We start from the raw sequence: 13,410 nt of genomic DNA, 5'->3' as shown, positions 1-13,410 counted from the left end.
GGGTATTAAAGCGTATGCTCACTCAATGATGAATTTTTTAAGCCTATGGGAGCTAGTCTCACACAAAATGAGGCGACTGGGAGACTGAAATTATACCCTGGAGAAAATGGTGTAGTTCCTTACGGGAACTACTTTAGAATTACAATTGGATTTGCAATCGATGATATAATAATAATCGATTCATCAAATGAGGGATCTAAATTACCCGATTTAGTTCCCTATAAAGAGTTGTTCATCCATCTTGATCAAATAAGCACGACGGATAATATTCAACTAGAAAGTCCTTCAACTCTACTCAGATCTGTTCAAGTGAAAAATGAAAAATATAATAGCGGTAGAACGGAATCTTTCTCAACATTACTATATGAAAAATTAAAGCGGGGTATTATTTCATACCTCAAAATTTCTGTATTAGATGTAAAACACCAACCTGTACATATAGGATACTTAAGTGTAACACTCCATATTATATAATGGTTGATTCCATATTCAAGTTATGATATAGTATCATTGTATATTTGATATGTATGTTACACTCCCGGGAATAACAAATGGCCAGTCTATTCAACTGCTTCGTACTATCGATAACTCGGATAGACAACTCGAAGTCGCTCTATGCGATGTAATGTATTACCCGATGTGGACCAATATAAATGCTGCGAGAGGTAATAATAGGATAATGATATTATCCCTACTTGGTACTGCCAAATCCATTACTATACCTGATGGGTATTACAGCGTAAGCTCACTCAATGATGAAATTTTTAAGCCTAATAGAATTAGTCTCACACAAAATGAGGCGACTGGGACGGTGAAATTCGACCATGAGGAAACTATAATTGTATTGCCCCAACCAGGTAGAGAGGAATGTAGTCGCTTAATTGACACACATCCTTATGTTAAATTACCTGATTTAGTTCCCTATAAAGAGTTGTTCATCCATCTTGATCAGATCAGTACAACGGATAATATTCAACAAGAAAGTCCTTCAACTCTGCTCAGAAGTGTTCCAGTTAAAGATGAAAAATACAATAGTGGTAGAACGGAATCTTTCTCGTCATTACAATATAAAAAATTAAAGCGGGGTATTATTTCAGACCTCAAAATTTCTGTATTAGATGTAAAACACCAACCTGTACATACAGGATACTTAAGTGTAACACTCCATATTAAAAATAATGGTTGATGCATCAGGCCCTGGAACACTAAGACAATGTAATACAATTGCGCTTTCCGATCTCGGAGACACGGAAGGATTTGATAAACCCAGTTACAATGGTAAGTTATACGCTTTACACTTACACGATAATGTATACAAGCGGAAAGAAGTCACATTCACGGGTAATCTAGAAGATTTAAGCCAAGTGGACGTTAGTAGACTCCTTAAAAACACTTCGTACAATATTACTCGCAACGACGATAAAAAATGGACTATGGTCGACGCAAAAATCGAGTGGCTATTGAATATCGTCATTACCCCACCTTATGTGATGATGGGTAAGGGACATAATTTAAGTAAGATAATAAATAGTGGCATCGTACTCGTGGCTTATATCCCTTCAAAACGAAAAAGTGTGCTAGTTACCCCCCTGCCAGAAAACCCAGGTCATATGTTATATAGTCGTCCGGCCTTAAAAAACGTTAGTTTAAATTTGATTACTGAATTCGAAGATATTAAAGATAACTTGAGTGCAATACCTAATAGTTCCACGCTTATTATTGAAGTCTTGTTCGGAGATGCACCGGAAAATGCCTTCGAAATATTACCAGGTCTATCGATTAAATGGCTCAAGAAACACGAGCGTCAACGTTGCAGTATTATTCATATTGGAGCATCGCCCGTTGCAACCCTCGAGGGGGTTCAAATTATTAAAAGTGACAGCATTTCTCTTTCTAAGATATTCTTGCCGTATAATATACATTTGATAAGGTTGATGTATAGTCTCAAAACATTTAAGCAAGACCAATTAAAGACTATTATATGATGGTAATATACACTATGAGTTTATATCCAGCGCTCGATGAAGCATTTGAAAAGATGGAAACTGTTGATGGATTTCGATTACATCAAATAAGCGACATAAAACATCGAATAGAGAAGGATAGGGAGTTGAGACTTGGATTGTATAAAAAGTATCGCAGAGCCGTGAATGCTCTGGACGGAGTTGACACCGCTCTTGTAGTATCTGGCATGGGACTCGGTGTAGCGGGTATCGGTTTACTATCAACTATAATCGCCGCGCCTATCGTGCTCGGCATGGAAATAACCGCTGGAGTCGCAGGACTTGCAGGAATAGCGATAAAATTCATTTCTCGTAGGTTACAAAAGAAAGCATTAAAACACGATAGTATTCGGATACTCGCCGAAGCAAAGTCGAACAGCATCGAGGATCATATTTCGACAGCAATGGCCGATTGTAAGATATCCGAGGATGAGTTTCGTTTAGTGCTGTCGGAACTCACCAAATACAATGAAATGAAGCAGGAGATTCGATCAAAATCTCGAAAGACCAGTGGTATTAGCGAAGACAAGAAAAAAAAGTTCATAGAACAGGGGAGGCAACAAGCGCGTCAATTATTCCGTGCCAAAACCAAAGAACTGGTTGGAGATTAAAAATAGATTGCTTACTATCGTTTGATCACATTTAGACAAATGCTTACATAAATATATAATAATGGAGAAAGCTATTAAATGGAAAGAATTACCACAAGGTTTTTATTATATCAGTGATGTCAAACCAACCAAATACGGTTATCAATTGTTTCTTATCAATTTACAAAAAGAGTGTAGTTATATAGTCTGGTCTCCTAGTAAAATGAACGAAGAACTTAATAAAAATGTTGAATATCGCTTTATCGATAAAAATAATAAAGAATATTTTTATTACCATTTAGACTCATCTAAAGCAATGATTGGCCCCAGGTATTGGTGACCAAGAGCCAATTTAACTTAATCTCATGACTATCGTTGAATCGCATCATCATTTTGGCATAAAAAATGCCACCTGTAGTAGCAGTATAGGTATATGAATCTGGCTCCAGTGGAAGTGGTCCAGAACCCCCATTACCTATAAAAATTTATATCATTGGCTCCAGGTGGTGGTGAGCTGGAGTCAATTTAGCTGAATCTTATGACTATCGTTAAATCGCATGATCATTTTGGCTCCAGTGAAAGTGGTCCAGAACCCCCATTACCTATACTACTAAAGTTTTATTGTTTAGAATAAAGATACAATACAATTACCGTTAGTTAGACGGTCACCGATTAGATAACACAACTTTATTTTATGGCATTATCGTGATATACGTCGGACCGAACTCTTGTAATCCTACCGAATTATTTAACACAGGAAAGTAAAAATATAGACTGTGATTGTGTTGATTCGCCGCTGATTACGTACAGCCAATTGTCAGCGACACTTGACACTGAGTGAGTGAGTATGGTTTTACGCCGCTTTTAGCAATATTCCAGCAATATCACGGCGGGGGACAACAGAAATGGGCTTCACACATTGTACCCATGTCGGGAATCGAACCTGTGTTGCGAGGGGCTTCAAAATGCAACTAAAACAATTGGGTTTTCCTGGTTTGAACAAGTGACAAGTCTTCCAATAAATGTTATCTCTAACGTGGTGGTATCAAACTTCACCACAGAGTGCTTGTATGTCTTACAAGTTGTTCCATGTCGAGACGTTAATGTTCACAGGCCCCGCATTTGTCAAAGTCCGCCATCTTTGTCCCTCGGCGTGCCTCCTCCTCAGTATGCGCGGAGGCGCTGGAAAGCGCTCTCAGCGTGCGTTTCGTTCATTTGGAAATATTCGCAGGTGCTCGCTGGCGCCTCGGCACCAAACGGCTTATTGAATGCACCTCTGGTATTCATGATCACGAAGCACACGTGACTGTAGCTTCGCGTCATTACAAATAGGAAAAATAACATTATATGTTCAAAACGCTGACATGTAGATGCCCATCGATTTACTATGATTAAGAATATAAAACATCTACAACGACATTTCTAACATGTTCAGGTGACGTGAGTTAATTAACAAAATTAATCGATCGAGTTTAAGAGATCGAAAGGGAGTTGTTTGTCACGCAGACACACACGTACAATTATTGACATATATAATCGTAAATTTTCGTTTGGTTGGTTAATTCAATGATTATTAAGATAGAAAAAAATAGATAAAGAAAGTGCCACGGCACTGTAGCTCAGCAGTTTACAATATTAATAAAGACAACTTTAAAAAAGCCTGTGAGCAGTAATATCAAAATATTTTCCTCCTATATTCATCTCGTCAAAATTATCGCACCACCAAATTGGAAGTGTATGTGCGAGTTCATTTTCAATGTAGAAATTTTCAAATGGTACCCAGTGTTGTGACACATCATTTGGCCGTAGAATAATTGCCACCTCAACTGCCCAACCATGTAGGTGCGTTTATGTGAGACGTATGCCTTTTTATTTGTTTGTTTGTTGTTTAACGCCGCACTGAGCAATATTCAAGCTACATGAAGGAGGTCTGTAAATAATCGAGTCTGGACCAGACCGACATCATAAGAAATCGATCCAGGCATTTGGGATACGATGACATGCGTCAACCAAGCCAGCGAGCCTGACCACCCGATCCCGTTAGTCGCCTCTTACGACAAGCATAGTCGCTTTTTATAGCAAGCACGACTCGTTGAAGTTCCATTCTACCCCGGATCTTCACACATAAGGGGTCCTTATAGAGAAATTCATGTTTGATGTCAGAAAGTTCAGGTGTGTTTGCTTTACAACTTTGAATGAAAGTTCTACCAATTTGAAAGTCGGTCTTTGTAACGATTGTAACTGATCTGCCTAAGCGTACATCCCAGAACTCACTGGCATGTCAAGTCAGGCTATGTCCACCGTGTTGAACATTAATCTAACTGTAATCAGTCATTAAATCAGTCATTGTAATCATTAGAAAGCACACACTGACTGTACAACCAGTGCCAGAGGGGACAGGGTCGTTGTACAAAACGGCTGCCAACTTCAAGTTGCACTGTTCTTCGTTGTCACTGGCATACCCACAACAGAGTGTGTCCTTTAGCACCGTCGACTGAATGCAGCAGGATTATGGGCCAGAAGACCAATGCGACGTCCACTCCTCTCACAACAACACCTGCGGCATTGCTTAGCCTGGTGTCAGGGTGGGGCATACTGGAACTTGTGGTCACGGAGGAGGGTTCTTTGGTCTGACGAGATTCGGTTTTTATTGCACTCCATGGATGGTAGGGCTCGTGTCTAGAGGCAAAGAGGAACATCTTATCATCAGTGCAACATCCAGGAAACATCCAGGAAACAGTGGCATGTGGTGGCGTCTCAGTGATGGTGTGGGGATGTCGCTGCTTTGCTTGTTAACTTGACTTAGTCACAGTTTAGGGGGACTTTAAACGGGCAAAGGTCCCAAGACAACATCATATTGGAAGGTTTTGTTGTGCTCCAATTTAATACCATGCACATGTCACACGTCCTGCTTTTCATGGCCGGCAATGCACGACCCCACCGAGCACGAGCTGTGACTGACCACCTTTTGCCTATTTCTTTGTAAATGCTCAATTTCCCTATTATTCGTAAAATTAACATCTTATTTGACATTAAGTGACACTGTTGATTGCTTTGTTTCGCTTTGCAGCTTCTCCTTGCCCTTCTCTTTTCCGATTTTCAAAATGTCTTTGTGGTGCGATACTTTTCACGAGGTGAATATGATGAGTGAGTGAGTGAGTTGTGTTTAACGCCGCTTTTAACATTATTCCAGTTATATCACGGCGTGTCAGCTTAATGTGTGGTTAAGCCTCGTGGCGGCTTCCGGTGTCTGGTTGAGCGTCGTGGCGACCAATGGTATCTGATGAGAGTTGTTGCAGCTTCTGTTGTCTGGTTGAGCGACGTGGTGGCGTCTGTTGTCGGGGCTAGCGTCGTGGCGGCTTCTGACGTCTGGTGAGTGTTGTGGCGGCTTCTATTGTCTGGTCTAGCGTCGTGGTGGCTTCTAGTGTCTGGCTGGGGCTCGAAGTAGCTTCTGGTGCCTGGTGAAGCGTCGTGGCGCCTACTGGTGTCTGGTAAAGTGTCGCGGTGGCTTCTATTGTCTGGTCAAGCGTCGTGGCGTCCAATGGTATCTGGTGAGTGTTGTAGCAGCTTTTGTTGTCTTGCTGAGCGTCGTGGTTCCTTCCGGTGTATGGCCAAGCGTGATGGCGGCTTCTGTTGTCTGGTCAAGCGTCGTGGCAGCTTCTGTTGTCTGGTTGAGTGTTGAAGAAGCCGTTGCTGTCTGGCCAAGTGTCTGGATTATGCTACAATCTAGTCCTGTTCAGATATCATTTTCTCAAGAAGTCGTCTTGGTGTGAAATGCGATCAACACCAACATTTCTTTATGTGGTCATTGTATGATACAAGAATGGTAGCTGAGGTTCTTCTAGAATTGCGCAAAGTTAAGTCCCTTTGATGTCCTGAAGTGCCAGTCGGATGCGTTATTGTCACCCAACCATCACATTGGAAGATTTCATGTCAGCCAAGGGTCTTAATACTGACGTTATGGTAAGACGGTAGGTCTTATCCTTAGCAGAAGCCATAGAAAGTTCCTTAGTCGACAGTATGGACGAAAGCAAGTTTCCATTAAACTAGCCTTTTCAACAGAGGAAATGACAATGCCATGCCAGAATATTTAAGTAGGTTAATTATGCCATCGGAGAAGAGGATGGACGGCGGACAAGCATGTGAGGGGAGTCAGATGAACTAAAAAGATGACCTTACATAGGAAATACGTTAAAATTGCTTACTTAGAATTTTGTCGCAGATGTTGAAAACAAATGCTACGAAACGAAAATTCAGTGTCTTTGATGCATGTGTATAACACAGAACACACGGTCCTGCCATTAGACGTTGATGAAATTATATGCATGCAGAACCAGAAGCACGGCAATTTATTCATGTTTGCTTGTTAACACATCCTTCCGTCAAAATATAGTATCGGAGAATTGGTATTCCAACGAAATGACCAGGGATTATCCCAAAGTAATGTGTGTCATAATAAATTAATTTATCTTCCAAAACTGGCCCCCACAGGAGATATCGCTTGGTTTTGATCAAGCGATATCTACACCGTAGATATCGCTGCAATGAAATAGCATCACAATGCTTTGCAGACCATTGTGACGTCACAAACAAATGACATCACTAATTCCACATATTTACCAAGATGTCATCATATCATGAGTTATGTCGTTAATTTCAGTGAATAATTCTCCAGACAGAGCACTGTTGTATTATGTTGCCACTGTGACATGCAAGGTCTTTGACGTTTTCCACTTTGGTGAAACCCACGAGTACTGGTATGTTGCTGTAAAACCTAAAAACATAATCGGGGCGATCCGGGATTCAAACCCACGGCCCATTTGTTCGTTGTTTGAGCAGTAATCTGATGAGTTTTCCCTCATGGTGTTGTTGTCCTGGCTTTGCTGTATGCAATTAACAGCAAATTGATATGCACGTTTGCACTGAAATGATTACGTGTCAGATATTGATCCATCAGTGTACATCATGTACAAATGGTAACAAGTTATCCCTCCTGTTACCGCGTGTTTCGGATAAACAGTCATATAAACTCCATATTGAGTGCACGATACAGTTTGATATATGACAGTATGTTGATACCTGTCAGTGGTAGCACACCTTCATGCCACCTGAACATCCAATCATTAGTTCCTCCTATTAGTTTGGCCGCTGGTACTCTTTTCCTGTTATTGGGGTGTGTAAATGGCTGTTGATTCCGGCTACTATACTACTCAAGGTATGCTAAGGATCTCCACTGTAAAAGGTAATATGTTAAATTGTGTACATCTGTTGCAATAGCCAAAGACAATATTGCGTGAAGATATTTTAAGTGAACAAAGATCCATTGTCATATGCCACACAATGCTAACACATGTAAACAAATCATTGTCCAAAAAACAACAACTGTACCACTCTTCAGTAAACATTGCCGAGTTCGTTCGACGAGTGTTCGTTACGGTTGATGTCTGTGTGACTGACTGTCCACTCCATGCGGACAGTGGCCTCCTGTGGGAATCTTGACATTTTTCTTCTTGTCTATGCCACACGTGGCAACAACGATCTGTTAAGTCTAGACAGTATCCCGATCAATCGGTGAAAGCACTGGCTCTCAGTCCTGATCTGTCCAATTGACCTGTTCTTCATCCCATGGTGCGTGCCTGTGCTGTGGGTCAGTGGGATGCGAATGCATGCCCTCCGTGACCTGAAACCAATATCACGAAGACGATAACGCACTGTCTAAGTATAAACGCTCACGCCATTGGCGTTCCGCAGGTCATTTCTGAGTGTGGTGGCAGTCACAAAATGATGGCGTCTTGCTGCAATCAGGACAGACCTTCCTTTCCGCTGTGTGGTGGAATGTTGTCGACCACTTGCACGTCGGTTGGTAGCTGCTCATCACACTTAATCATTCATACTAAAGAAAGTTGCAGAGTGACTTGTGTTTACCCAGTTTCAAGCATATCATTGGATCTGCCGAATTCTTCGGTCGTCAAACGACACCTTTGAAGCTGAGGGGTAGAAGTGCATTCACTTGTTACAATCCTCAGCAGCAAATGATGTTGCACTCTCTGATAATAATGTGCTGTCTCCAAACATCCTAACACAGGTTCTTAATCACCTAGCACACATCGTGCTCATGACTTCATGCCTCTGTCCGTTTACTATTGGATTGAAGTCATTCGGGGCTTACCCAACCATTTTGCATCGGGATATTTCAATCTTTATTTGTTGAATGTTTTTTTATATCATCAAAACCTGATCCTTAGCTAACTTTGAGTAGTATATATGAATTGATGAAAAACAACCCTCCGTTGTCACCTGCTTGATGCAGTTTTTCCTCCTTCTTAATAGCCCTGACACAATAATATTTTAACTCTATATTTCGAATGATACTTTTAATTATAAACTGAAGACCTTGTGCATGATATACCAAGATTGTATTGCAAAACCGGTTTGTTAGAACACTGGTCCTCAGATTCAAGGTTAGGCTTGGTCCTCAGGAACCTATGCCGTCACTGATGCTGAATATATAGCTTAAATATTGCTTAGTGAGGCATTAAACAACAAAAAACATTTTTGATCTATATTGACTCAGTGTAATTCCACGGATCACTGAGTGGTTTTACTAATTGTGAAGTACTTCCTTACGTGGATTGACACTAATTCTACTTCTAAACAAATGCTCACACAATTTCGGGTTGATCGAAAGAAAGATGTTTTTTCTTATCACTGTGAAGATTAGCGTCATCCAGCGGTCTTCTCGGGTATTGATAACCAGGGTCAACATCGTGGACACTGTGAGCACCTTATTGTAGGTCGTTCATTGTGACCTACTGGCAGTATAACACTATAAGTAGCTTGTGTCAGCATCAGTGAACATAAGTCATGAATAATTAACATGTCTCTTTAATTGATAAAAGTAACACTTTTCAATAGTTTAATTTCTTCCTTTTTCAAATTTATTTTCTTGTAGTTGTCACTCATATTTACAATATTGACGTCGAGAAAATGAGGGTATATGCAATGCTACAGCATGGACGTCATGGTTCTTGTGCCAATGTTAAGCTTTATTTTAATTCCCATGATCTGGCGACATGACGGTCATATTCATGTTGGTGTGTTCTAACAGGATGCTGCTTCTAAATGTGACAACTGTATGGATTGCTCAATGCACAGCTGTGCGATAATACTGCAACACACGAAGAGCAGGTTTTTTTCAGAGAAACGGATGTAATTAACGAGTCACGATCCCGACTACCTGCATTTCATTCGTCATGTTAAATAACCGTGATGATGACTTTATCACTTTTTTGAGGAACCAGTTCACTATAAATGTTGGTTGGCCGGAGCACTATTTCCAGTACCCCAGGCAACTGTCGTCGGAATTCTACAGAGAACACCAGATCCGGTAAGTACTGATTGCACTGATGATATTTACAGAACAACTTTATTTTCACTCAGGCCGGAATATACATATAAGATAGTGGGATGGTTTACGCGGAAGATTTTACAGTTTTCAAAATGACATTACAGAGTTTTCCTTATAACATTTATTATTTTGCAATTAAAAAGCTCTATAAATTTAAGCATTTTGGGGTTTTTAACATATGAATTTTGAACAAGTATCTTCCGTTGGTGTTTTAAACGAGGACAACAACGCGCTTGCATTTTTAGTGAGTGAGTTTGATTTTTACCAGAAATGGGCTTCACACATTGTACCCATGTCGGGAATCAGACTCTGGTATTCGGCGTGACGAGCGAACATTTAACCATAGGGCTACCCGACCGTCCCGCTTGCGTTTTAAAAACGATTGTGGGATTGATTGGGATAACGCGCATGTCTTTATACGGAGGGGCTCTGTATAATTTGTCCCCGAAAAAAATCTGAAATATTTTTTATTATGCTTCAGACTATTAAAAAAATAATGCTCACCACATTCATGTATTCAAGCACATGATTTTTAAGAAAAGTATGTCTGATATTGCTGTCGTAGCTGAAAAATATCTAATCCCGGTACAAAACCCCAGGATGGATGCTCCAGTTGTGCCACAGTGGTCCCTTCGAAGTGTGACATTGTTCTCGAAGGTTCTTGTTTATGAGGGGACACGGGTGGCCCAGTAGTCTAAGGCGACGCGATTCGCTGAGCAGAGTTGCGTCCCTTTGGCACGCCAGAAACCTATGATTGTGGGTTCGAATCCCGGTTCGCCCTGATTATGTTTCTAGGTTTGTCAGCACCATACCCGTGCTCGTGGGTTTCACCGAAGTGATAAACGTCTGAGACCTGCATCACTTCGGGCTTTCCTCCTACATTAAGCTGACACGCCGTGATATAACTGGAATACTGTTAAAAGCGGCGTTAAACCCAACTCACTTACTCACTCACTCTTATTTGTGAATGAGCGTACTCGTGAACTTTCTATGTATCTGACCTCACTTTCGCTTGGTCAGAAACGATAGAAAATCCACTCGTTTCGTAGAAATGTTTCTTGCGGGACAAAGTGTAATATTCCCTCTCTCGACACAACCTTATCGACATTGTCAAACAGTGAGACCAGTCCAGCTCATCGACAGTAGCAGACGGATTGCACGGCTATTCGCGGTGACGACAATGGCCGCCGTATCACCAGCCACTACGTCGGCGATAGATAATCGCCGTCAGCCTGAGTGTAAGTGACAGAGCGAGTCCCATCACCGGGAACATTGGCCACTCGGTCCCGGCATGCGTTCTGTCACGTGATGGTCAACCTGAGCCTTTTCAACCTTTATTCTCCCATCTAACTGGCTGTTGTCGCCTAAAACTTCAGCCCAACCGAGAACAAACGCGTGATCTTGGACCTACATAGCGACCGTTGTTATTCTACATGTATGCAGCCATCGATGTTGAAGGTCAGACTAAGTCAAATAGGGAAGATGTTTGAAGATTCAGATGTTGGCTGATAAAATAAATATTCAGTACCCCACTTCTAGACGAATTGCTACCTTATAGCTATTACATGATGTAAGCATTCAAACGTCAAGATACAAAATCGATGTTTGTGATTATTTGTATTGCAGGTACAATGGAACCTATTGCCGTCATCCTTTGTGTGCTGTCTTTGATAATGACTTTGAGCCCAAGCCTTAGTGGAGCGGCGACCATCAAGGTATTGATTCAATAACATTCAGCACAATGTTTTATAAGTATGGTCAACAGTAGTTACGCGTTCCCCGTGCCAGGAGCCACTGGCCGTTTGTCCCAACAGCAGTACTTCATCGATTACGATCCTAGGTCTGTGCGAAACCTTTCCAGTCACTCAAAAACCATCGCCCGTTAGCTCCATCCGAGTGTTAACGTCTTTGAATTGTAACCCATCTCGTTTTCATGCCACATTAAGCTGCCACACTCTAATTGTAATTAACCATCGTTGTTAAACCCTTCCCACTATCTCAATGTTACGTTTATACTCGTCATTGGACGTGAAGATCCGGGGTAGAATAGGTCTTCAGCAACCCATGCTTGCCGTAGAAGGCGACTATGCTTGTCGTAAGAGGCGACTAACGGGATCGGGTGGTCAGGCTCGCTGACTTTGTTGATGCATGACATCGATCCCAATTGCGTGGATCGATGCTCATGATAATAATCACTGGATTTTCAGGTCCAAACTCGATGATTTACAGACCGCCGTCATATAGCTGGAATATTGCTGTGTGCGGCGTTAAACAACAAACCAACCAGCCAAGCAACTCGTCCTTGACAATCTCCCTCCTTTCACACAGGGCACAATAAAGGCCGGGGACGTCTCATGTAGCTATGCTGAGATCAAAAACAACTCTGGTGGTGGACCCCGAGGATTGCGTCTCTTCAGCTGCAAGAACAAAGACGGCAACATGAACCTTGACTGCTACTACTACCCCGACAATCCACACGACTGCCCTTGGTACAATAAAAACCAGTCTAAATACTATAACCTCCTGGCAAAAAGTGCTATGAATAATGGCCAGCCATGCCGTATGGGAAGCATTTCTGAAAAGAAATGTCACAAGACCTACCCATGCGAGAGAGGCAACTGTATGTGAGATGTAAAATGAATTCATGATTCCAAACTTCTTCTTACATCAGAAATAAATGCTCGACAACAAGACTAATCCTGTTGTGTCATCATATATAGAGAGTAGAATCATGCTGTACACATGTTTGGATAGAAATGTATCACTGAACACTGAGTGTTGAACGACTTCATGTCAGTGAAAGTGAGTAAGTTGGGTTGTATGCCGCTTTTAGTAATATTCATGCACTATCATGGCGGGGGACTCCAGAAATGGGAATCGACACCTGGTCTTCGGTCTGAGGAGCCAGCACCTCAGCCACTTGGCTACCTCAGAACAAAAATATGTCTTCAGAAAAGTATCGACTTTGACCAAAGTAAGGCGTAAAAGCAATGTAATATAATTTTAAAATGTGACCTATTTTGGCACTTGGTCGGTAGGATTGTTTTCTATAGTTTTGGCGTCCACGAGAGTTTGGACTGTACAAACCCTCTTCTTCATGTACAATGCTGTGATATTGCTGGGATATTTCTCAGTTACTCTGTTGTCTGTGGTTATTTCTTTGACATACGTATCCCCCGCCGTGAAACTGCAAACACAGCCATGTTATAACACAGTGATTCATAACCGCATGCTTACACAACGAGAGTTGGGGAAGCAGCTCCCTTAGCAGAGGTACCACTGTACACGACCAACCCACACAACAACACAAGACCTGAGTGAACAAACAGTCGATTTGTTAGACTGCCACAGAATCCATATATAATCAGTCAAATAGAAATGTTTACAATCAATTTTTAAAGCATGTTGA

At 41.5% G+C, this 13,410-nt stretch overlaps 1 protein-coding gene across 1 annotated transcript; it reads left to right on the top strand.

The window, feature by feature from the left end:
• The first annotated feature begins 9,855 nt into the window (after positions 1–9,855).
• Positions 9,856–12,694, top strand: LOC124152646. Its single transcript, XM_046525651.2, has 3 exons — positions 9,856–9,980; positions 11,628–11,716; positions 12,330–12,694. Exons 1-3 carry the CDS (start codon positions 9,905–9,907, stop codon positions 12,627–12,629), a joined length of 465 nt encoding a protein of 154 aa, XP_046381607.1. The 5' UTR covers positions 9,856–9,904; the 3' UTR covers positions 12,630–12,694.
• Positions 12,695–13,410: the final 716 nt, after the last annotated feature.

This window comes from Haliotis rufescens, unplaced genomic scaffold (genome assembly GCF_023055435.1).
Source record: "Haliotis rufescens isolate VD_foot unplaced genomic scaffold, xgHalRufe1.0.p SCAF_9, whole genome shotgun sequence".
Classification (NCBI taxonomy): Eukaryota; Metazoa; Mollusca; class Gastropoda; order Lepetellida; family Haliotidae; genus Haliotis; species Haliotis rufescens.
Note: the sequence above shows the minus strand (reverse complement) of the source record. Positions and strands in the feature narration are given on the sequence as shown.

What these genes read in the sequence shown, in the direction of transcription:
- LOC124152646 (XM_046525651.2), top strand. Translation starts at nt 9,905, where the DNA reads ATGTTGGTTGGCCGGAGCACTATTTCCAGTACCCCAGGCAACTGTCGT. An exon ending in TACAGAGAACACCAGATCCG is followed by an intron (nt 9,981 to 11,627) that starts GTAAGTACTGAT and finishes TTTGTATTGCAG; the next exon opens with GTACAATGGAACCTATTGCC. An exon ending in GTGGAGCGGCGACCATCAAG is followed by an intron (nt 11,717 to 12,329) that starts GTATTGATTCAA and finishes CCTTTCACACAG; the next exon opens with GGCACAATAAAGGCCGGGGA.